The sequence below is a fragment of the Bufo gargarizans genome, chromosome 4, assembly GCF_014858855.1.
Source record: "Bufo gargarizans isolate SCDJY-AF-19 chromosome 4, ASM1485885v1, whole genome shotgun sequence".
Taxonomy (NCBI): domain Eukaryota; kingdom Metazoa; phylum Chordata; class Amphibia; order Anura; family Bufonidae; genus Bufo; species Bufo gargarizans.
This window is the reverse complement of record NC_058083.1, coordinates 143321374-143347203: the sequence shown is the minus strand read 5'-3', so window position 1 is coordinate 143347203 and position 25830 is coordinate 143321374. Positions and strand designations below refer to the sequence as shown.

Below are 25830 nucleotides of genomic sequence, written 5' to 3'. Positions count from 1 at the left end.
TGAGCGGATCCGCATCCACTCAGAATGCATTAGGGCAGGACGGATGCGTTCGGGGCTGCTTGTGAGAGCCTTTAAACGGAACTCACAAGCGGAGCCCCGAACGCTAGTGTGAAAGTAGCCTAAATTAGGTCACACTGCTCTATTCCAGTTTTTAACCCATAGCTATCCACTTGAAGTGGTTGTCTGCTAAGTATATACATTTCAAGAACCTACTAAATCTCCTCTGGGCTTACCCCGCACAGAGTTGCCAAACCCACTTCCCTGGTGCCTCTGGGTAGCAATGTAAACAAGTATAGGCATCCACAGCCTTTCCAAGATGGAGCTTCTGTCTTCTACTGTACATGTGATGAAAGCATTCAGCGCAGGTGCAGGACATCCATTGTTTCCCAGAGTGCCATGTATCTCTGAAAGCTTTCAGCAGATGAGGAGAAGAGCCATATTGGAAAGGCTTCGGATGGTGGCGCTGAACTGGGTTGGGGGTTGTGAACTGCAAGCGGGCTGAGGGTATGGAGATGACCTAGCAGGCTCTTATGCCTTTGCCCACTAATGTATGGCACTACTGAAATGTATGTACACGTGGACAACCCACCTAATCTAAAGCATACATTTGCTAACATCTGTAGAAGAGGTCCTTCTGACCATACGTAGATAAAAGTTTCAATCCTCTGGTATTACCTCATATGTACTCAGTGATAACAGGGGTCTTATGTCACCTTCTTGTGAGGTCACTCTTACATTGTGACGTCTCCTGACATTACAGCAGTGTTGACATACTGAGGTAAGAAATGGGAGTTCTGCTATTAGCTTTCGTCTTTAGACGATAGGGATGAATAGGAAAGGGGTTATCTGAACTGCTGGCTATGTAGGAAAGGAATTACAGTGTCTTTAAACTTGCTTGACAGCATATAGCCAGGTGCAGCATGTGATGTTTTATACTTACGCAGCTGTACAACAGCACTTTCTCCATTCACTGCAATGTAATGCAGCGTCTGCTCCCCATAGTACGAGGCTCCTGTTTTGTCCACGTCAGTGCTGGCAGTCACTAGTACCGCAGTGGCTGTTTTATAACAGGAAATAACGACATGTTTTAAGAAGAGGACGTGTGAAAGCATTGGAGGCTGAAATTACCTGGCAGAAAAGAAGCGCAGTTTCCTTTTACTGTCTATGTCTAATCTGAAACATACCACATGTCAATACATCAGCAGAAATGTAAGGAGCCGATCCACAGCAACACCTACTTACTTTGTACAGGATGACTTTTCCTTGTATACTAGTTTCTTCATATAGAATAACAGCGTAAAACTACACCGTGGCATCACCTGCCCATCAAAACGTCATGCATGCACACAGCAATGTACATCCCAACAGTACTCATCAGACACTGCAGCCAGAAAGTAATCATTGAGAAATACAAGCAATCTGGGAATTTAACATATCAGGTCCTGTATTACTATTCCTTGTAGTATAAAGTTCCATAGACCACAGGACGGGCTTGAAGTAGAACGGCTGTCAAGACCATGACCTCCCCCATGCATTTACTGATGTTGGCTGACACTGCATTGTTCTCCTGCGCACGTGGTCGAGGCCGATTGCACATTGCTAAGCAAATGCCGATTATTCACTCCACTTTTGTGTACTTGGTGGCATCTGATACATAAAGACTGTCTGGGTACCTGGTCCCACTAGATCCATGCCAACAAACATGTCAGCAACATGTCCACCATATGGCAGAGGCGTACTTGCCAGTAGAGTAGCACAACATTAAGAAAGCACAGTCTATCTGGACCAAACTGGGAAGTCTTCTCACTGCTGCCATCAAGTAAGGCCTCATTCACACGACCGTATGTATTTTGCGGTCTGCAAAACACTGATCCGCAAAAAATACAGATGATGTCCGTACGGAGTAACTTAAAGGGAATCTGTCACCTGGTTTGACCATATTAAGCTCTCACCATTGCCATGTGTAATAAATTACCTTCTCTCCTGCAGTGGTTTTCTTTCTTATTTCATGCTTTCATTTTGTGATATTCTTAACCCTCTGAGCCCAGTAACGCCCCCTGCAGTGCCTAGCCTGCCTTAGTTTATAGCCCAAGCAAGCCTCCTCGCTGTTGCCCTCTGCTCCTGAGGGCAACAGTGATAAGAAGACGTCACTGGGCTCTGCGCATGCCCAGTTACACTTTTGAGGCTGTTGCTTTCAGGAGCGGTTGGATCGCACAGGCGCAGGCAGTAGGCGGTACTGCGCCTGCGCGAGATTTCAGCCGGACTAACTTAAGATTCAAGGTGCCTGGCTTAAATGAATAAACTGACGTAGCAGAGGGGGCGGCGATGTTAACTAGACTGTGGGACGTTACTACATAGTGAGGCTTGCTTGGGCTATAAACTAAGGCAGGCTAGGCACTGCAGGGGGGGCATTACTGGGCTCAGAGGGTGAAGAATAACGCCCCTCTGGGCACCTTTAGGGTTCATTTGCATAACACAAAGATCGCTTTTTAGCAAAATGAAAGTATGAATATAAGAAAACCACTGCAGGAGATAAGGTATTTTATTAAACATGGCCATGGTGAGAGCTTAATATGGTCAAACCAGGTGACAGATTCCCTTTAAGTTCTTTTGGCGGACCCGTTGAAATGAATGGTTCCGCATACGGTGCGCAAAAAAAATGGAACGTACACAGAAAGAAAATACGGTTGTGTGCATGAGGCCTAAAGAGTTATATTCCTAATTCTCTTACAATGAAAAAATCCCGCTGCTGCTGATAAAACTGAGAGAACACGGTCTATGCCTTCCTCTAATCATAGCAATACTGGATTAGAAGCCTCTATAGATCTCCATCATGAATTTACTAAAAGGATACAACAACAATAAATCACTTATAAGGTGCCCTTTTCCAAACTACATACATCCAAATTTCTCTAATATATCTTGATAATGGAATCTGCACGTCGCTCGAGGCTGGTTTCTTGAACATGACCATCAGCTACGATAATGGAAGCAGATCAACATTTTGGGATGGGGCAGACAAACAGATTTGCAGCCTGATTATGTAATTAAAAGAAATTAGGCTATTATAAAGCCAAAATGAAGGCGGAGTTCTGCTGAGTACCTAACACAGCATGCTAAAGATATAAGATAGAAAACACCATTACAAATGCCATAATAAATGCTCAAAATCATGGAGTTTGAAAAAACTTAAAACATGGTGGGTGTCAAGGTAGCCAAATGCTAGATTGTTATGTTCCTAAATAAAATGAAAACATGTAACAAAAAAATAAATAAAAAAATCTGAAATGTATGATCACAACAAGTTTATTCAACCACTGGCTTCACAAATGAGGTTTATGCACCTACTAAAATATGACAACTTAAAGGGAACCTGTCATCAACTTTTTGCTGACCTCACTGAGAGCAGCATAAGGCTACTTTCACACTAGCGTTCATGGGTCCGTTCGTGAGCTCCGTTTGAAGGAGCTCACGAGCGGACCCAAACGCCTCCGTCCAGCCCTGATGCAGTCTGAATGGACGCGGATCCGCTCAGACTGCATCAGTCTGGCGGCGTTCAGCCTCCGCTCCGCTCGCCTCCGCACGGACAGGCGGACAGCTGAACGCTGCTTGCAGCGTTCGGGTGTCCGCCTGGCCGTGCGGAGGCGAGCGGATCCGTTCAGACTTACAATGTAAGTCAATGGGAACGGATCCGCTTGAAGATGTCACCATATGGCTCAATCTTCAAGCGGATCCGTCCCCCATTGACTTTACATTGAAAGTCTGAACGGATCCGCTCAGGCTACTTGCGCACTTGCGAAATTTTTCTAAGTTATTAATGCAGACGGATCCGTACTGAACGGAGCCTCCGTCTGCATTAATATGATCGGATCCGTTCAGAACGGATCCGATCAAGCGCAAGTGTGAAAGTAGCCTAAAGTAGTGACAGAAATGCTGATGTCAGCGGTGTGTCACTCATCAGCTAAAAGTAAGTGGTTGCCGAGAACCAGCATCATAATCATTGCAGCCCAGACCTTGAAAAGAGTCAAATCTACCTGAGAAGAGTCCTGGTTATTCCTAATCTCCTGCCCACCTGCTGATGATTGGCAGTTATTTTCTAAAGAGAAAGGGAGAAAACTAGGTAGAAGCCTGTCAGTCATCAGCTGGTGGGCGGGAGAGCAGGTGATTAGGAATAACCAGGACTCTTCTCAGGTAGATGTGACTCTTTCGTTTCAAGGTCTGGGCTGCAATGATTATGATGCTGGTTCTCGGCAACCACTTACTTTTAGCTCATGAGTGACACACCGCTGACATCAGCATTTCTGTCACTACTTTATACTGCGCTCAGCAAAAAGTCAGCAAAAAGGTTCCCTTTAACCGCCTCCGGACTGCCTAACGCAGGAGGCGGCACAATCACACATCTACGCGTCATCTCGCGAGACGCGAGATTTCCTGTGAACGCGCGCACACAGGCGCGCCCGTTCACAGGAACTGCAGGTAAGCGAGTGGATCTACAGCCTGCCAGAGGCGATCGTTCGCTGGCAGGCTGTAGATGCGATTTTTTTAACCCCTAAAAGGTATATTAGACGCTGTTTTGATAACAGCGTCTAATAGACCTCCTACCTGCTCCTCTGGTGGTCCCTTTTGCTTGGATCGACCACCAGAGGACACAGGCAGCTCTGTAAAGTAGCACCAAACACCACTACACTACACCCCCCCCCCTCCCACTTATTAACCCCCTGATCACCCCATATAGACTCCCTGATGACCCCCCTGTCATTGATCACCCCCGTCATTGATCACCCCCCTGTAAGGCTCCATTCAGACGTCCGTATGTGTTTTACGGATCCACGGATCGGATCCGCAGAACACGGACACCGCGGATCCGCAAAACACATACGGACGTCTGAAAGGACCCTTACAGGGGGGTGATCAATGACAGGGTGGTGATCACCCCATATAAACTCCCTGATCACCCCCCTGTCATTGATCACCCCCCTGTAAGGCTCCATTCAGACATTTTTTGGGCACAAGTTAGCGGAAATTGTTTTTTTTTTTTTTTTTTTTCTTACAAAGTCTCATATTCCACTAACTTGTGACAAAAAATTAAATCGCACATGAACTCACCATACCCCTCATGGAATCCAAATGCGCAAAAATTTTTAGACATTTATATTCCAGACTTCTTCTCACGCTTTAGGGCCCCTAAAATGCCAGGGCAGTATAAATACCCCACATGTGACCCCATTTCGGAAAGTAGACACGCCAAGGTATTCGCAGAGGGGCATATTGAGTCCATGAAAGATTGAACTTTTTGTCACAATTTAGCAGAAAGTGATACTGTGAGAGGAAAAAAAAAAAAATATCAATTTCCGCTAACTTGCGCCCCAAAAAAAAACACTTCTATGAACTCGCCATGCCCCTCACGGAATACCTTGGGGTGTCTTATTTCTAAAATGGGGTCACATGTGGGGAATTTATACTGCCCTGGCATTTTAGGGGCCCTAAAGCGTGAGAAGAAGTCTGGAATCCAAATGTCTAAAAATGCCCTCCTAAAAGGAATTTGGGCCCCTTTGCCCACCTAGGCTGCAAAAAAGTGTCACAAGTGGTATCGCAGTACACAGGAGAAGTAGGGCAATGTGTTTTGGGGTGTCTTTTTACATATACCCATGCTGGGTGAGAGAAATATCTCTCTATAATGACAACTTTGTATTAAAAAAAATGGGAAAAGTTGTCTTTTAGAGAGATATTTCTCTCACCCAGCATGGGTACATGTAAAAAGACACCCCAAAACACATTGCCCTACTTCTTCTGAGTACAGCGATACCACATGTGTGACACTTTTTTGCAGCCTAGGTGGGCAAAGGGGCCCAAATTCAAAAGAGCACATTTAGGATTTTACAGGGCATTTTTAACACATTTGGATTTCAAACTACTTCTCACGCATTAGGTCCCCTAAAATGCCAGGGCAGTATAACTACCCAACAAGTGACCCTAATTTTGGAAAGAAGACACCCCAAGGTATTTCGTGATGGGCATAGTGAGTTCATGGAGGTTTTTATTTTTTGTCACAAGTTAGTGGAATATAAGACTTTGTAAGGAAAAAAAAAAAAAAGAAAATCATCATTTTTCTGCTAACTTGTGACAAAAAATAAAAAGTTCTATGAACTCACTATGCCCATCAGTGAATACCTTAGGGTGTCTACTTTCCGAAATGGGGTCATTTGTGGGGTGTTTGTACTGTCTGTGCATTGAAGAACCTTAGGAAACATGACAGGTGCTCAGAAAGTCAGAGCTGCTTCAAAATGCGGAAATTCAAATTTTTGCACCATAGTTTGTAAACGCTATAACTTTTGTGCAAACCAATAAATATACACTTATTGCATTTTTTTTTTATCAAAGACATGTAGAACAATAAATTTAGAGAAAATTTTATATAGAAATGTAGTTTAAAAAAAAAAAATTTGTACTGAAAGTGAACAATGTCATTTTTTTTGCAAAAATTTCGGTAAATTTCGATTAATAACAAAAAAAAGTAAAAATGTCAGCAGCAATGAAATACCACCAAATGAAAGCTCTATTAGTGAGAAGAAAAGGAGGTAAAATTCATTTGGGTGGTAAGTTGTATGACCGAGCAATAAACTGTGAAAGTAGTGTAGTGCAGAATTGTAAAAAGTAGTCTGGTCATTAAGGGGGTTTACGCTAGGGGAGCTGAGGTGGTCAAAAGGGACTCTCCAGTCCATAGTGACATTTGTTTTAATGTGCCCAGAGTACCCCAAAGACTGCATGTTTTGCCCTAGCACTTTCCTTCCCCTGTTCTTGGTACAACTGCATGCACCCTGGCAGGATGTCTACATGCAGAACTTCCTATTTTCATCGGTTTCCTGCAGGGTTTGCTAATTAAACCCAACATGCATTGTTCTGGCTTGCTCTGCTGAACTAACAAGGAAATATGTTAGGGGTGGCAGGCAAAGCAAACCATTAGCAACATTACAGAGCAATACATGCTGTGATTGGTTAGCAAACCAGGAGGAAGTTGATGAAAACAGGAAGTTCTGAACGTAGACATTTTGCCAGGATGCAGTGATGCCAATAACAGGGAAAGGAAAGCACAAGCATGAAAACCTCCGAGCAGATAGAAAAAAAATGTAATTTTGGGACAGAAGAACTCCTTAGGAATAAAGGCCTTAAAGGGGTTGTCCAGCTTTTAATAGGTGTTGGCCTATCCTAAGTAACCGGCACATGCGCACTGCATATCAGTATGCCTCTGCCCTGGCGGTGAAGTGCACAGGGGCTGGATTATGAATGAAGACGAAAATGATGTTGCAAGGACACAGGGCTGGCTGAACAATACAGAGGGGAGGAGTCAGGAGCAAGTAAGGCGGCGAGTACTGGGCACTTGCAGCACACTCTCCGCCCCTGGGGACTTGCAATAGGTTATCTGCATATCTTTAAAACTTTGTTTTTGGCAGTTTGGAGACTCTAAAAAACTAAAAGCCAGGTACCATCAGTGTTATATATCTGTTATGTAGGTGACAGACTCCCTTAAAGGTGGACCAGCTCTGCGGTAACGTGCTACTTCTACTACACAGCTGACAAAGCTGTGGAGTTTTGGTGAAGACTTCCGGCGACAAAGCTACACCTGATCAGTAGGGCATGTGGGGTGTCGGAACTTCGCTGACCATCATATAGTAAAAGCTGAGCAACCCCTTTTAAAGGTACATTTATATATCTAGAAAATAAATAGAATGGAAAACACCATAAATAAATATTTCCATTCCAAAGACTCCACAAGTTGGACCAAATGCAAACTGCAATTTTACAGATTATCGGTACCTGACCAATGCTCTACACTGGTGTCCATGTCCAACCACTAGTACTGAAACCAGTAATGCCAGATACTGACAATCATCAGAGCATTATGAGTAATAGGACTTTCAACAATATCTTGATCATTACCTTTTGAATTCCACAGCATTGACACTCTATCAGCTTTGAAAAAACTTTTATTAGCAAGAGCAGAATGAGGGCCACTGAAATTAGGATACTGGTACAACCTCACAAAGGACGGGGCACCTTTACTGCCAGGAACATATACTGCTACCTAGAAAAGAGAAACAGTGCTTTGTGTGAATTGATAGAGAGCAAATTACTTTAATTACTTTGAAATAAAAGATCAAAAAATCTTTTAAGCAGTAAGCCAATAGCACAATCACAAGGGCAGTGAAATTAACAAAAAATAAAAATCTGAACATTTTTTTTTCTCTGTCCTTTGGCAATTTCAAGAGCATTTGGGCCTACCGTATTTTTCACTGATCAATGCACCTGATAAGACGCAACTATGTTTTTGAGGAGGAAAATAAGAAAAAAATTAATTTGAACCAAAAGGTGTGCTTTTGGTGGGTTTTGATCTATTGGTGGTTTGTGAATGATACACTGCTGGGGGGGGAATCTGTGGATGACACTTATGGGGGGGGGGGGAAATCTGTGGATGACACTTATGAGGGGGGGGGGAAATCTGTGGATGGCACTTATGGGGGGGGGGGAATCTGTGGATAACACTTATGGGGGGGGGAATCTGTGGATGACGCTTATGGGGGGGGGGAATCTGTGGATGACGCTTATGGGGGGGGGAATCTGTGGATGACGCTTATGGGGGGGGGAATCTGTGGATGACGCTTATGGGGGGGGAATCTGTGGATGACGCTTATGGGGGGGGGGGGATCTGTGGATGACACTTATGGGGGGGGGAATCTTTGGATGACACTTATGGGGGGGGGGGAATCTGTGGATGACACTTATGGGGGGGGGGGGAATCTGTGGATGACACTTATGGGGGGGGGGAATCTGTGGATGACACTTATGGGGGGGGGGAATCTGTGGATGACACTTATGGGGGGGGGGGAATCTGTGGATGACACTTATGGGGGGGGGGGGAATCTGTGGATGACACTTATGGGGGGGGGGAATCTGTGGATGACACTTATGGGGGGGGGGGGGGAATCTGTGGATGACACTTATGGGGGGGGGGGGGGAATCTGTGGATGACACTTATGAGGGGGGGGGGGGGGAATCTGTGGATGACACTAATGTCCCTGTGTAAATAGTGACCCCCATTACACTGGGCCCCGCTCACAGCAGTCTTCATATGTAAAGTCTAGTCATGTAATCCTCAACCAGTGGATCTGCTTTGTTAAACTACGGTAATCGTCTGTAGCAGTACTCGCTATCAAACTAGCAGGCAGGCCGGCAGCTTAACGTCACTTACTCAGTCACGCTCCTGCACCACAAGCTTCATTAATGAAGTGGGAGGAGCATGACAGAGTGAGTGACGTTACGCTGCCGGCCTGCCTGCTAGTTTGATAGTGAGTACTGCTACAGACGATTATCGTAGTTTAACAAACAAAACATTTAGGATGCCAGCGAAGATTCTCATCTTCAAATCTTTCTGTACACACAGCGGTGTCACCCACCAGAATCTTGCCACCACACCGCATACAAAAGTCAGACGTGTCTGCAGTGACATGCACAATGGCCCCGTTTCTCATGGAGTGGACTCTCCGATGTGCACTGAGTTTCTGAAGTTCCCTTCTTTCAAACTCTCCCAGAGCAGTGCAGAACCTTTCATTACAGTCTTGTGGTGGCAGCAACTGAAGCAGAGTTTGGCCAAACTTGCTTTCTTCTGTGTCATTGTTGTGTAACATGTGTTTTAGAGAACTGGAATGGGGCTTAAGATCCAGATACTCTTCCAAGGCACAGCCGGAATAAGTCACAAAGAAGACGGCAGGCACCGGGGACGTAATAATCTCTTCTGGAGTCTCTGGTGCCATTGGGAAATACTATCCACTGAGGGCGCTCTGCAGGGGCCCCGCACCCTCCGCTGCTATAGGCTGCAGGTAACTGAGCAGCAGTTTCTTGTCTCTCAGATCCTGGAAGCAGTGACTGGCAGAGTTTGCCCTCTCCTGAGTCCAGGCATTTGTGGATGTCCCTTTCAGTGGATAGTATTTCCCAATGGCACCAGACACTCCAGAGCAGATTATTACGTCCCCGGTGCCTGCTGTCTCCTCTTGTGACAGCGATTCCGGCTGTGCCTTGGAAGAGTATCTTGATCTTAAGCCACCACTAGGCTAAAGGCGATCTATATAACATTGATGGCCTGTCCTAAGGATAAACCAGAAAACACCCTAACGCAGCCGATAAACTCCCCCCTTCCCATGCATATATTTTACTTTCCAAAAATATCTGAATAAATGGCCGTCTTTCATCTTACAATTATTTTGAATTTTTACACCACAAATTCTTGTCTGCTGAGAGAAAAGGGAACTCATTAGGACTCTTGTATACATTAGTATTATAATTATACCTTGCAGGGATGTTCTCCAGGTGACAGTGCAAAATCACTGACTTTTTGTAAGTGCAATTTATTTGCAATGGTATCTGGCAAAATAGCAAAATATAGAAACAATAAATGCATTGTAGTAATACAATGTTATGTTCATTCAACATCTTTAGTTTTTGCTACAAGGGTAACACTTAAAACATTAGGGGGAAAGCTTTATGAAAATCAACAGTAATACTGACTATGATGCCCATAATAACCAATCACAGCACAGCCTTCATTTTCCACAGCACTATGAGAAATGAAGTCTGCATTGTGATTGGTTATCATGGGCATCATGGTAACCAATAATGTTCTTAAAAAGGTACCTGCCGCTCCATTCATTTTGGGCGGTTCAAAGGGGTACGGGTCCCCGTTCTTATGATCATGGGGGATCTAGTGGTAGGACCTCCACTGATCTAATAGTTATCCCCTATCCTGCGGATAGGGGATAATGTTTGACAACTGGGACTACCTCTTTATGGCCCGTACCCATAGACCATGGTGAATTGTTGACAACTATATTGTATTGACGACAATTAAGTGTTACGGGGAGCTTCTGACTCTTCCCGAACAGATAATATCAGGGCAGAGAAGAATCGTGTGAACTGAATATTTTAGCTTGATCCTTTTGTTCTCCCAGGAGATAAGCCACCTCCAGAGGTGTCTGGCAGAACCGTGTCATCTTCCCCCACTGAAAACACGTACATGTTCTGCCAATCTGAGTGTGTATGAGTATGGGGGAGACTGGAGACATGGCTGTTGGCCAACTCAGCATGGTTGTGGGAGTCAGGAGCGATAGCTGCTGGACACATTTTTTGGGACTTACAGCTATTGAAGGCATGTGTTTTTTATGACTGTTAACTGCACATCTTACATATACAACTACACAAATATCAGAACATTATACCGTAATTAAAATTTTTAGAATTTCATAGGTTCTGACCTTTAAATAAAATCTGGATAGAGTAAACCTAGGCTAAAATAAAGCAGGTTTCAGATACTAATAAGCTATTGGAAAAGGATGCGGCTTCTTTCTACAGGTCAGACACATCAAACCTTCAGCCACCAGCTAAGTAATACAATGAATGTTACCATACCAAAATTGTTGTTTTCAAAGAAGTGCACTTCATTATTTACATTCCTGGCACAAATCTTCTCATCTTCAGACCAGCGAGGAGACCTGGACCAGAAGGAAGATAATATCAAGATCCGTATTTAACATTGTTGGTGCTGATGACAGCAAGAAACCAGCCCCCGGATCTCATCTTATTTCAAAGGAAAGAAAATTTAAGAAACCACCTGACTGATTGCAATGAGTTTCACACTTGTCTGAATTTTAATAAATCACACCAAATGAGCAAACCTAACCTAAGATATGTTTGGTGGTGAATGCTGAGGCATTAGAGGGGGTACCCTTCATGTAGTAGCACGGTGGCTGACTGGTTATAACTGGTGTCCTAGTTCAATCTTACCAAGGACATCATCTGCATGGAGTGTGTACGTTCTCCCCATTTTTGAGTTTCCTCCCACACTCCAAAGACATACTGATAGGGAACCTAGATTGTGAGCTTGGCCAAGGACAGAGTGATAATGCTTGTAAAGCTCTGCAGAATATGCCAGCGCTGTATACCATATTTTTTCAGATTTTAACACACATCAGACTATTAGGATTTGGAGGAGGAAAAAAAAGAAAAAAAAATACCCAAAGACCCCAAAATCAGACCTTCATCAGACCCCCAAGCTCCATCAGACTCAGATCAGACCCTCATCAGCCAATCTCCATCAGCCTATCAGACCCCCCAACCTCCATCAGCCATAAGATCAAATGTTAAAAAAATAAAATAAAGTTACCTCGTTTGCTCCCGATGGCACTGCCACTCACTGCTCCTTGGTCTTATTCTGAGGTTGCACAGTCAGGTCACAGTGCGCACCTACGTGCACTACGTCCTGACACTGTATGCCATTAGGACACAGCTCAGAGAGGGGCCCGGAAAAAGACCAGGGAAGGTGAGTATAGCCGCTTCCCGCATGACGATTACTGTTTTCATAATGGAAGCGGTCATAAGCATTCAGACTATAAGACACATTGCCACTTTTGACTCACTTTTGGGGGGTAAAGTACATCTTATAGGCTGAAAAATACGAGAAGTAAAATAAAAACTGGGTTACACCAAGCATTGCTCCCTGCTCAGAAGGATCAATACCCATTTACAATGTCAACCCAATCTTTAAGGGAAATGCATTTTGTTATACACTTCTCCGCTTCCCAAAGAATCATTATAATAATTAGTTTGGTTTTTTTTGCAATTAAAAACATGGCGGAACACACCAATAAAACTGAGGCACTCGGAATATATTACAATATTAATGGAAAAAGACACACACTGCCAATAACCCCCTATTAGAAACTATAATCTCAGTAGAAATCTATATGGGAAAATAACAAGGTATCTACTCTTGGGACAGCTTATTACTGCATAAAGTAAAACATACCGTCATATACCCGAGTGCCCCAGCACGTCTACACTCGTTCAGCCCTGCTTCGTCAGAATGCTTAAGGGGGAGGTATTTTTCATGGCACTTTAGGAAAGCATACACCCAATGGTTGTCAAAGTGCCACATTTGATCCCTCTCCTTGGCATGTGATCTCCTCTCCTGACAAAGCAGGGTGAAACGCATGCAGACGTTTGTATACTGGAGAGAGCTCTCATTATCTTCAGAACGCCTATAAGCATTCATTCGCTATGGCCCTTTTTGTTTTACTTTCCACTTCTCTAGTAAAAGGCGTTGCATTCTTCTGATGCAGCCTAGACGCCAGTTTTTGTCTACAAGTAGCTGGCGCAGCCAGTGGGCTCAGCAGTTACGTCCTGTACTACTAGCATCACCAATAAGCAATGATGAGAGTAGTATGGCACTTGATCACTGACTGGCTACAGTAGTCACATGCCAGCCACTAAACAAAGACCAGGATGAACCTAAAGAGCAACTGTGCTGGATGGGCGGGGATTGAAGAGGTGAGTAGTGTTTTTTTTATATAGCGTTTGTGGCTCTTTTTTCCCCCCACAAACCACCAGTAAAGACTAATGAAGATAACTTATTAGCTTATTTATTTACAGATAACATTTCTTTTCAGATATGTACCAGTTCTCCATCTTCTTCTGGATGAACGACTTGACACACTTCCCCGTTTTCAGGTCATACAACTGGAGATTGGGCACTCCTGCTGCGCCATCTTTTCCAGCTGTGATGAAACAAAGTATGGTTAAAGTTTTGTTATTCCAGCAAACAAGCTTTTTATGACACATGGATAGAGGTATTCAAGGTTTGTCAGAAGCCCTGACCCCTTAAAACTGCTGACAACAGTAGACAGGCAACAGGGAAACCAGTTAAAGGTGTTGTCCAATACAATTCATAATCTCGGGACAACCCATACAAATATTTAAAGGGACACTGACAGGCCTTCTGAGCATAATTAGCTCTTTATATGCCCCCCTAGGTCTTATAATAAGTTTCCAATTATAATATTATCCCTGTGCGCATTGTAAAACGTTAAAAATAGTCTTTATAATCACCTGTCCTTTCTGCCCAAGGGGCGTTCTTTGTGCCGCATGTGTGCCCAGCCGCGTCCCAACTGCCGGATCCTTAGACACGCCCATCTCATTAGTATTCACTTCGCTGGGCGGTATTTTCCTGTGCCCGACATTCGGAGATCCTGCGCATGAGCCCGGCACCCTCGCTCGCCGGGATCACATTGCGCCAAGTGAATACTAATGAGATGGGCGTGTCTAAGGATCCGGCAGTTGGGACACGGCTGGGCACAAATGCGGCACAAAGAACGCCCCTTGGGCAGAAAGGACAGGTGATTATAAAGATTATTTTTAACGTTTTACAATGCGCACAGGGATAATACTTATATGAATTGGAAACTTATTATAAGACCTAGGGGGGCATATAAAGAGCTAATTATGCTCAGAAGGCCTGTCAGTGTCCCTTTAAAATAAAAAATACATGATATACTCACCCGTCTCTCCAGTTATGTTCTCTGCGGAGCTGGTCTGGTATTTCTGATGGGTAAGTATATCATGTTTGTTTTGTTTTTTTATTTTAAATAATTGTAGGGGTTGTCTTCTTTAAACCATACCTGGGGTGCTGTAGAAAAGCGCTGAACATCTGCCACAGAGTATGAATAAAATTCATGATTTATTGTATCAATAAAAAATACCAAAATATAAAAAGCCACAAGGAACACTGCATAACTAGCAAATCATTACCTGGGGTGCAGCTTATATTTGTGTCATAGAACAGAAATAGAAGTTTGAACACATTCTCGCAAGTGCCCTCTTGGCGGTCCCTCCCCCTGTTCTGAGTGACCTCTACGATGTCCAACCAGGAGACCACTACAGCTGTCACCGAGAGGCAGGGGCGGACTGGGAACTTAAAGTGGCCCTGGGAAAAAAAAACTAAAAGTGGCCCCAAATTGACAGAAGACAGGCCAAAACAAATAGGCAGGGACAAGAGAAGTAGGCGAGGCCTGCAGTACCATAGTGCTCCCCAACAAAACCAAATATCACCGTGCAGCACAAAATACCACCCCAGCAGAACCAGATATCACAGTGCAGCACAAAATACTGCTACCCTCGTCACAGTATTGGACTATATTACCATTCTGAGAATGTGATAGTGTCGAGTTCAGGAAGGCGCCTACGGCCGTTGGTCAAGTACTGGATGCTGAGAGCATTAGATCATTATGTACCCAGTCAGCCATGAAGAGGACTCGGGGGGGACATCGGCACACCAGGATATTTCCCTGTAGGGTATGACCAGTCCACCTCTGCTCAGAGGAGAGGGGTTGCGGAGCAGCTTAATGCTGAGGTCACGGGAGGTGAAGTAACGAAAAAACTGTGAATTAACCATGTTAATTTTTTTTCCTGTTAAGACATTTACCGTACAGGATAAATACATTTATATTCTAATAGTACAGGCTTTTTGAAACATGGAGTTGAAAATATTTTTTTTTTCTTTTATTGCTTATATTTATTATAGGGAAAGGGGGTGATTTGAATTTTGTCACCTAGTCAGCAAAAAATGAACAATGCAGCCTATAGGAACTACTGCTGTGGTAGCCTCAGACCCTTCAAACAGACCAAGGCTACCACAAGGAACGAATGGTTCCTCCAATCGCCATGCAGCTGGCACAAAACAGACCATGAAATCTGTGGGATTAAAGGTCTGTGATCTGGAATGTCAATTGAAACTTTACAGTCCTTCGAAGGCAAAAAGGAATTGGGTGCACCCTGAAATGGTTATAAGGGTCCTCTTTGTAAATCCTTAAACATGTATTCAACTCACACATGTATGGCATAGCCACAGGATACTTTCATAAATGTCTGACACACAGGAATCCCACCTCTAGGACCCTCAGCTGTGTCTGTAATGGAGGTCCCTTGAACCCCCATCTACATGTTGCAGTGGCCCCTGTGGAAGATGGGATAGGATTATGTAAACAGTCAAGCTTGCTGTGCTATGCCGTTCCCATAACCCCCATAAAAGTGAATGGGAGTAATACAAACAGCGTAGCTGTTTACAGGACACCCAAAGTATAAAATCATCAGCCTCGGTGATCGCAAAGCTAAGGAAGGAAGCAAGAGGACAAATTGAGCCAACGTTTCGTTGTAATGGTAAAGCTGACATTTACTTACTGGTATATGTCTGCCATGTTGCCAGGATTGTGTTCTTTGGAGAGAATTCAAGGCCAACAACTTTGGGCAGATCAAAGGTGTGCAGCAACGTGCTGTCAGCCGTGCTCGCTATATTTGTTCTAAAACACAAAAGGTCATTTAAAGGCATTGAGATTTAATACATTGATAACTAAGCCACATGACATATCTGTGTTCAAGCCAATGCAGCGCAGGATAAGACCACCACGATACACATCCACAGAATTCAGTGCTGAGCTGCAGTACCACACACAACTCGGGGACAGGTGTGCGGCTATCTGTGGAGGAAACCAGCCAGGTTTTCCTAATCCTGGACCACCCCTTTAATGAGTCCATTTCAAGCTATCAAATAGGAGAGGAGTGTTTGGCATTTTAGAGGAAATGCTGCATGACATTTTAATTCTGACTTTAAATTGCACGTATTAATATGGTGAAAATTATCCATTAAAAGCTGCACCACTTAGAAACTGACCCAAAACTTAAATGAGACTTACACATCTCCATTGCACCATGCAAAGAGCTTCCCATCTTTGCTAAAAGTGCATACTTTGCAATTTCTAGTGCAGTCCCTGAAATGAGAGAAAGGAAACACAGGATAAGGTATCTTAATATATTCATTAGAAGAGTTTTCTCCTGAAGACAACCCCTAGCGCTCCCTATATTAGCCAGACCAAAAACAGCTCTACAAACATTGCACCTGTTCTGGCAGACTTGCTGCCCATTTAATACTATATTTGTATTTCAAGGGAAGATCCTTGGCAGTCCAAGAATTTCTTCAGCAAAATCAGCTGTTTGGCCAGTGTGCTAGGAGTGGGACCCAGGGGCAGAACCCTTTAACACAAAAAAGGGAAAACACATAAGGGCTCATGCACACGACCGTTGCCCGTTTTGCAAACACGGATGCCGGCCATGTGCTTTCCACATTTTGCCGAACTGAACATCTGGCCCATAAGGGCTCTTTGACACCTGCGTTATTGTCTTCCGGCATAGAGTTCCGTTGTCGGGGCTCTATGCCAGAAGAATCCTGATCAGGATTATCCTAATGCATTCTGAATGGAGAGAAATCCGTTCAGGATGCATCAGGATGTCTTCAGTTCCGGAACGGAACGTTTTTTGGCCGGAGAAAATACTGCAGCATGCTGCGCTTTTTGCTCCGGCCCAAAAAACTGAAGACTTGCCGCAAGGCCGGATCCGGAATGAATGCCCATTGAAAGGCATTGATCCGGATCCGGCCTTAAGCTAAACGTCGTTTTGGCGCATTGCCGGATACGACGTTTAGCTTTTTTAGAGTGGTTACCATGGCTGCCGGGACGCTAAAGTCCTGGCAGCCATGGTAAAGTGTAGCGGGGTGCGGGGGAGCAGTATACTTTCCATCCGTGCGGCTCCCGGGGCGCTCCAGAGTGACGTCAGGGCGCCCCAGGCGCATGGATGACGTGATCGCATGGCACGTCATCCATGCGCATGGGGCGCTCTGACGTCATTCTGGAGCGCCCCGGGAGCCGCACGGACTGTAAGTATACCGCTCCCCCGCTCCCCACTACTACTATGGCAACCAGGACTTTAATAGCATCCTGGCTGCCATAGTAACACTGAAAGCATTTTGAAGACGGATCAGTCTTCAAATGCTTTCAGTACACTTGCGTTTTTCCGGATCCGGCGTGTAATTCCGGCATGTGGAGTACACGCCGGATCCAGACAACGGAACAGTCCTACCGCTGTCGTAATTCATACAAGAATAGGACATGTTCTTTAATTTTGGGGATGCCACAGAATGGAATGGACATACGGATGCAGACAGCACACGGTACACATTGTCTGGATCTTTTGCGGACAGTGAACGGGTCCACATTCGACTCACAAAAAATGCGGATCAGATGCAGACAAAAAATATGTTTGTGTGCATGAGCCCTAATGCATATAATCATATCTCAGGCCTAGGTGATCATGGTTTTTATTTTTTTTATTTTTACTATTTATACGTTCACATTTTACAGCTTAATCTTCACATTTGGATGCTTGATTACGACAATGAGTTTTCCTACTGTTTTTCATCCATTTTTTTTCCCTTTATTATTGTAGGGATTAGTAATCATGCACTAATATTTTCTCACCATAATGGCTCATGCACACGACCGTATGCCCTCCGAGACATACGGTCCGTGAGTGGGCCATATGTCCCGGAGAGGCATACATCGTGCGCACGGGAGCGCACAGCATCATAGGTTACTATGATGCTGTGCACATCAGGCCGCCCGCGGGGCTATTGTCCCGCACTCATAAGATCATATCAGTGCAGGACAATAGTCCGGCGGGCAGCCCGATGCGCACAGCATCATAGTCTCGGAGGGCATACGGTCGTGTGCACGAGCCCTTATATTTATATTCCTATGGCAATGTGTCAGGCCCGCGCATGCGCTGATTTGCAGTTGATGCCATCGGCACTTCCGCGATCATGGTATCGCAGTATTGCCGTGGTCATCACGTGTCTGCATTCGCGGACATGTGACTTACCATCGATAGGTCATGCTAATAAGACTTGCTGCGCATGGCGCTTACATACAGGTGCCTACAATATTGTGATTACTTGCAGCCCCGGTGATGATTGGCCAGCTGGGATATTTCATGTGTGCCCCTCTGTGATGACGCCACCCCCAGATGAAGGTCCACCGAAACGTGCTTCAGGGCTGGCGCCATCCCGGAGGAAGCACAGCATGGGTAATGGGTTCTGCTACATTATGCGTTTGTGAGGTCTCATTTACACTTGTACATGAATATGGTTCTTATGTGAATATTGTAATTGAATCATTGCCCTGGTGTCTTCCTCCTGTGGATGCCGCCTTTTCCTGCACTTGTTTCTATGTATTGAGTTTTTACTATGTAATATATAATAAAGAGTATTTGTATTTTATATGCGGTCTGGTGATTTTTATTACCTTCCTCAGGATCAACTTGCAGGATAACAGGCTGCACTGGATGTCTTTTTTCAGCCTTATAAACTATGTTTCTATTTAATTAATGACTTCTCTGACTTCAGTTGTACACAGGGAAGTGTTATCAGTGATAGTATTCTCTATGTAAGTGTGTATACACAGATAGCTGTCAGTCAATGATAACGCCTCCCCCGTGAAGAATGAAATCAGAAAGAGGAAGGATTTAAAATTACTGAATCTTTTCCCCAAAAACTTTATATTAATCTACTCAGGTCTTCCTGCACTGTAACATGCTGCCTGCAGATTGCATTTCGTGGTGACAGTTTCTCTTTAATGACAATACGTGAAGCCAATTGTATAATGGGATGGAATACAAGAAGATGCAGGAATAACAAAGCTACAGAACTGTACAGAAGCATGAAAATATAAGCAATGTTTACCGCTGAAATGAATCCAAATTCGCAATCTTTGGGGGTCCCTGGATCATATGGATTCCATCAGATCCTCTGACTGGAAAAAAATAATAAAAAATAGGCAAATGAAAATGTTATGTGATTAAAGGGGATCTGTCACCTGCTTTTACCATTTTAAGCTGGCACCATTGCTATGTTGACTAAAGTACCTTATTTCCAGCAGTCTTCTTTTTACTGCCTGCGCGATCATCAACCTCCTGAGGGCAACAGCCTCAAAAGTCTCACTAAGCATGCGCTGAGCCCAGTGATGTGACCTGAGCGCTGTTGCCCTCAGGAGGTTGATGATCGCGCAGGCGGTACTGCGCCTGCGCGAGTTTTCTGGCCGCAGACAGGAAGAAGGACAGGGCCTTTCTATAAGGTAGACTATGACGTGGGGAGGGGGCGGAACCGTTTGCTGGGCTGTGGGAGGTTCGTTGATGATCAGGAGGCGTTCTTGGGCACTGCAGGGGGGCGTCACTGGGCAACCGGAGAGTGAAAAAAAACGCCCCTCTGGGCACCGTGGACCCTAATTAGCATAACATAAAAAGCACTTTTATATCAAAACTACAAAACGAAATAAAGTAAAAAGAAGACTGCTGGAAATAAGGTACTTTAGTCAACATAGCGATGGTGCCAGCTTAAAATGGTAAAAGCAGGTGACAGATTCCCTTTAAATTTTGTAAGGATATGTTCAAACGTGTCACACGTAGATTTTCCGTTGGGGATTTGCATATGAGAAATTGGCAAAGTGTAACAGTACCAGCAAAGCGGAGGTGATTTTTACAAAACCTCTTCCACAGCTGCGGTAAAAATACACATGTAAGTTTATGCTATGCCCCCCCCTCCCCCCCCCCCCCCAAAAAAAAAGAGGAATCAAAAAGTCACACAAACACTTCAAAATGGTATCAACCCAAATAAATGAGCCCTCACACAGCTCCGTAGCTATAACTATAAAAATGTTATCGGGGTCCAGAAAAGGAATAAAACTCTTATTGTTGCATCCATTGCGTCTTGTACTGCAAGTCTTCTCCTAATTATCGGTCGTTCCCCCTCCAGTCTAAACTGACTGTAGCAGCCAAGCTCATCTTCCTGTCCAACCGCTACACTGATGCCTCTGGCCTGTGCCATCGCTGCACTGGTTGCCCACCCACCACAGAATATAATCTGTACCCATCACTCTCACCGACCGTGCCGAGTGCCCTTACATCTCTATCTATTATCCTACCTGTCCTCTACCTCTGCCAATAATCTAAGGGGCTGTCCACATCACATTTATCATTTACGTTGGGAAGGGGGGGGGGGGGGGGCGCAAAAGCAGTGTACACTATGGGACTCTACGGTGACAGATGCCACTGCATAGCATCCATCAGAGTCATCTGTTTAACGTATGCATTTTTTGTATACATTAAACATAAGACAAAAACGTGATGTGAACAGCCCCTAAGACTGACATCCTCCATAATTCAACCCTCCCGCTCCCACGTTCAAGACTTCACCGTTCTCTGGAATGCACTTCCCCAGACAATCAGTTTAATTCCATGCCCTAAAAAAGCGTTACCTGATCCCTTTATCGAACACCGTCCCCCTGACCACCATGCACTCAATATATGAATATACCCAGACACTGGCTGGCTCACCATTATACACCGATTATGTCTGTACACTGCTATACAATTATTACATAACGCATGCCCTGTATTCAGCAGAGGTGGTATGGGCCCTATACAGTACAAGCCTTGTGGCACATGTTCCCATACATTATACAGTAACCTAGACGATAGCGTTCAAGCCGTCTTCTGAGCATTGTCAGTGGTGTGCGACACAGATGCCGTGTAGTACATAAGGCATTGTTCAGAAAGCTGTAGCACATATTAGCTCCATATTATGGCTTCAAGTACTGTCCATGGGACTAATCACCCTAACTAACAGCAGCACAGCCACAAGTTCTGGCCAACTATGGGTCCAATGACCTGAACTAACAACAGTATAAGGTTACGACCACATGGCGCTGACACATTGTGGTTAAATACCGCACAGCCGCATGAGCTGCTGCAGGCAGCACCGCACAGCCGCATGAGCTGCTGCAGGCTCCAATTATTATCCAATTAGGACTGCATCATTTAGTAGGTCTGCATTATTAAAGGGGTTGTCTCACTTCAGTAAATGGCATTTATCATGTAGACACCCCGTACCCCTCTGATCAGCCGTGTGAGAAGGCATCTTTTCCTAGGTCAGTGACATACACGTTCAACACTTTTTTTATGGTATTGAAATCGAATCAAAATTTTGGTATCGTGACAATCCAACTCCTCTGTACTATAAACAAGAGACGGGAGAGCACTGGGAGGAGGAGCACAAGCCCGAGTGCCTGGGCTCGGGCAGAAAGTGGAGGGGGAAGCGCTGCTGTAGATCGGATGGTGATATCTCCTGAATGGTAGCAGCTAGAAACATGCAACTGGTCTTGTTGACATTCCAGGCTTTCATACAAGACCAGAATGACAGCTAAAGTCCAAACAACAGAGGAGAAATCACTGATAGAAATCGAGTTGGGAATAATCTCAGGTAAAACCTGCTTTTACTTTCAGTTTTAGCTGCATTCACAGCATCCCGATTTTGTAATCTCGGCTTCAGCCAATACAAAGCGCATATTTCTAGCTGCTACCAGACCAGAGATATGGGCAGTTAAAGTAGCCCTTCCCCCCGTCAGTGTGGAGGAGAATGAGGAAGCAGCTGCAGAAGTTGAGAAAAATATATGGAAATGTGTGTGACATCAATATAGTAACCTACACATAATAAAATTATGCTATTTTTACCACACAGTGCACGCCATAAAATTATTATTTTTTTATCTTTCCCCCTAAAAAAGTTATTTAATGCACTATATATACCCCAAAATGGTTGCTAAAAAAACCTTTTAATGTGACAATTAAGAGGCTAAAAGAAATGCTAACTGATTTCATGTAATTGCAGGGCTTGTCTTTGGTTGGCTATATGTGAGAGGATACACATTGCTCTGGGGTAGTTGGGGAAGTTATCTGCATTCTGATTATTTTCGTCTTTCTCTGGTTAGCTGTATGTGAGAGGATACATACTGTTCTGGGGTAGTGGGGGAGGTTATCTGCATTCTGATTAGTCCTGCTAGTTCATGTGAGGAGAGCGAGGGCTTATGGATATTGAGGGAAATACAGGATGGCCTCAAGGACATGGCAAAGATCACCACAGGAAGTGCAGCACATGCCATCTTAGGAAGATGCTAAAATATCGGCACAGTGAAATAGGGTCGCTAAGGGCTGAATACAGACATCAGAAAGGTACAATTAAGCTTCATGAATATCTTCACTTCAGCATCACATATGTTAGGGATTTCAATTTTGATAGTGAAACGGCAGTTACAGTTTAATAAAAAAAAAAAAAATCCATGTGACGATATTAAACAAAATCAATATAAGCGGGCTATAAAAGGGCAAATTAATTGAATTCATTTCATTAAAAGGGGTTCTCCGCTTTTTACTACTAATGCCCTATCCTCAGGATAGTTCATCAATATCAGATTGGCGAAGGTTTGACTCACGACACCCCTGACGATCAGCTGTTTGAAGAGAAGGTCGCACTTGTATGACCGCTGTCTTCTCTTCATTGTTTACCTGCTCGCCGTCACAACCGCAATGGCGTGAAGGTGTAATTACAAGTATGGTCTCCCCATTCACTCCTATGGGACGGCTCTGAAGTATTCACTTGAACAGACCAGAGAAGTACGTACGAGCACTGCCTTCTCTTCAAGCAGCTGATTGGTGGGGGTGCCAGGGGTCGGACCCTGCCAATCCGATATTGCTGACCTATCCTGAGGAGAGGTCATCAATAGTAAAAAGCGGACAACCCCTTTAACCATCCACCCCTACCAGCCCTAGTGACTGCACTTTCACACATCTTATGCTTATCTGATAGCCACCGTTTAAAAAGCAAAAAATTTGGGGCGTAGCTTGGCAGCCGAGCGTGATGGCCGCTTGATCTCTCAGTTCCTGCACTTGGCGACTAACAAAAAAGAGTGTTATACCCCCTTCAGCACACCAAAGATGCCCAGAGGCAAAAGGGCTAGCGTCAAGCAAGGAAAGCTTGAATTTTACTTTAAAAAAGAACCCGACGCCACACAGCTGAGCCTGGCAGAGATTCCACCCTCGCCGACATATTTAGAAGTGGCTTCCTCCTCTCTCCCGATACAGCAGCGCGCCAGACCCTCTCTGCATGAGGTTCCTTGCACATCAACCGGATCATCTCCGAGCAGTGGTTCGTCCCGGTCGTCGCCTGATCTGAAGGGAGCGCAGGAGCCATCCTCTCCAGGAACAAGAAGCCCAGAAAAACAGAGGCCCAAGATTCTATCTGTTGTGCCAGGAGAGGTGAGCCCCGGGTCACCAGCAGCTTTCCCTACCTCTGACAACTTACAGGGGTTCCCCACCTCAGACAAGCCTCTCTCAGGGAATCTCCTTAACCACCTCAGCCCCCGTAGCTTAAACACCCTTAATGACCAGGCCACTTTTTACAATTCTGCACTACACTACTTTCACCGTTTATTGCTCGGTCATGCAACTTACCACCCAAATGAATTTTACCTCCTTTTCTTCTCACTAATAGAGCTTTCATTTGGTGGTATTTCATTGCTGCTGACATTTTTACTTTTTTTGTTATTAATCGAAATTTAACGAATTTTTGGCATTTTTCACTTTCAGTTGTAAATTTTTTTTAAAAAAAACTACATCTATATATAAATTTTTCGCTAAATTTATTGTTCTACATGTCTTTGATAAAAAAAAAATGTTTGGGTAAAAAAAAAAATGGTTTTGGTAAAAGTTATAGCGTTTACAAACTATGGTACAAAAATGTGAATTTCCGCTTTTTGAAACAGCTCTGACTTTCTGAGCACCTGTCATGTTTCCTGAGGTTCTACAATGCCCAGACAGTACAAACACCCCACAAATGACCCCATTTCGGAAAGTAGACACCCTAAGGTATTCGCTGATGGGCATAGTGAGTTCATAGAACTTTTTATTTTTTGTCACAAGTTAGCGGAAAATGCTTTTTTTTTTTTTTCTTACAAAGTCTCATATTCCACTAACTTGTGACAAAAAATAAAAACTTCCATCAACTCACTATGCCCATCACGAAATACCTTGGGGTGTCTTCTTTCCAAAATGGGGTCACTTGTGGGGTAGTTATACTGCCCTGGCATTTTAGGGGCCCAAATGCGTGCAAAGTAGTTTGAAATCAAAATCTGTAAAAAATGGCCGGTGAAATCCGAAAGGTGCTCTTTGGAATGTGGGCCCCTTTGCCCACCTAGGCTGCAAAAAAGTGTCACACATGTGGTATCGCCGTACTCAGGAGAAGTTGGGGAATGTGTTTTGGGGTGTCATTTTATATATACCCATGCTGGGTGAGATAAATATCTTGGTCAAATGCCAACTTTGTATAAAAAAAATGGGAAACGTTGTCTTTTGCTGAGATATTTCTCTCACCCAGCATGGGTATATGTAAAATGACACCCCAAAACATATTCCCCAACTTCTCCTGAGTACGGCGATACCACATTTGTTTGCCAGGGGAAAGGCCCTGGCAAACCCGATTTCTCCATTCACATCAATCGATGTGGATGAATAAATCATTGCCGGGATTATTATGATTTTTTATATATATATATATATATATATATATATATATATATATATATATATATATATATATATATATATCCCGTCTTGCAGCGCCGCATACACCGACTTGTGTGTAATCTGACAGCAGCGCAATGCTTCTGTCAGAATGCACATCAGTGCTGCAGCTGGTCGATCGGTTGGTCCACCTGGAAGGTAAAAAAAAAAAAAAAAAACAGGCCGCAACGCAATAAATTTATTAACTTTATAATAACTTTTGAACAGAACATATAAACTTAAACTTTTTGAACATAACGTTAACTTTTTTGCTTACTGGTGATTTTTTTGAAATTTTTTTTTTTTTCCCTTTATAGGACAAACCTCTCCTTCCCCATGGGACAATGTGTAAAGCGCAAATCGCCCAAAGATGTGGCGAAGTACATTATGCACTTTGTCCCAGGTGAAAGGAGAGGTTTGCAGCAGCTCTGTGTGAATGGGCCCTAATAGCCCTGTGTGCCTGTCCTGTGAGATGTGATCCCTATGCTAAGTGTACCTGTGTATGGTACTTCCGGAAACACTCCCCTAAGCATAGGGCAGGGTGGTCAGGGCAGTCAGGACAGAAATAGCGGGTGTCACGCCTTATTCCACTCCTGCTACAGACACAACATCTTTTTTGGGGTGACGGTTGGGTTGAGGTACCGGCAACGACACTGGGGAAATGTTGCTCGTGTT

At 44.2% G+C, this 25830-nt stretch overlaps 1 protein-coding gene across 1 annotated transcript in view; it reads right to left on the bottom strand.

Moving 5' to 3' along the window:
• Window positions 1-25830, bottom strand: part of EIF2A (eukaryotic translation initiation factor 2A) — a 63846-nt gene that overhangs the window by 17972 nt on the left and 20044 nt on the right. Inside the window, exons 2-9 of the mRNA XM_044292334.1 lie at window positions 19448-19517; window positions 16572-16646; window positions 16060-16178; window positions 13502-13601; window positions 11458-11540; window positions 10343-10416; window positions 7939-8083; window positions 941-1057 (exon numbers count right to left, since the gene is read on the bottom strand). Of these exons, the coding sequence (XP_044148269.1) occupies window positions 941-1057; window positions 7939-8083; window positions 10343-10416; window positions 11458-11540; window positions 13502-13601; window positions 16060-16178; window positions 16572-16646; window positions 19448-19517 (783 nt within the window). The remainder of the gene's footprint in view (window positions 1-940; window positions 1058-7938; window positions 8084-10342; window positions 10417-11457; window positions 11541-13501; window positions 13602-16059; window positions 16179-16571; window positions 16647-19447; window positions 19518-25830) is intronic.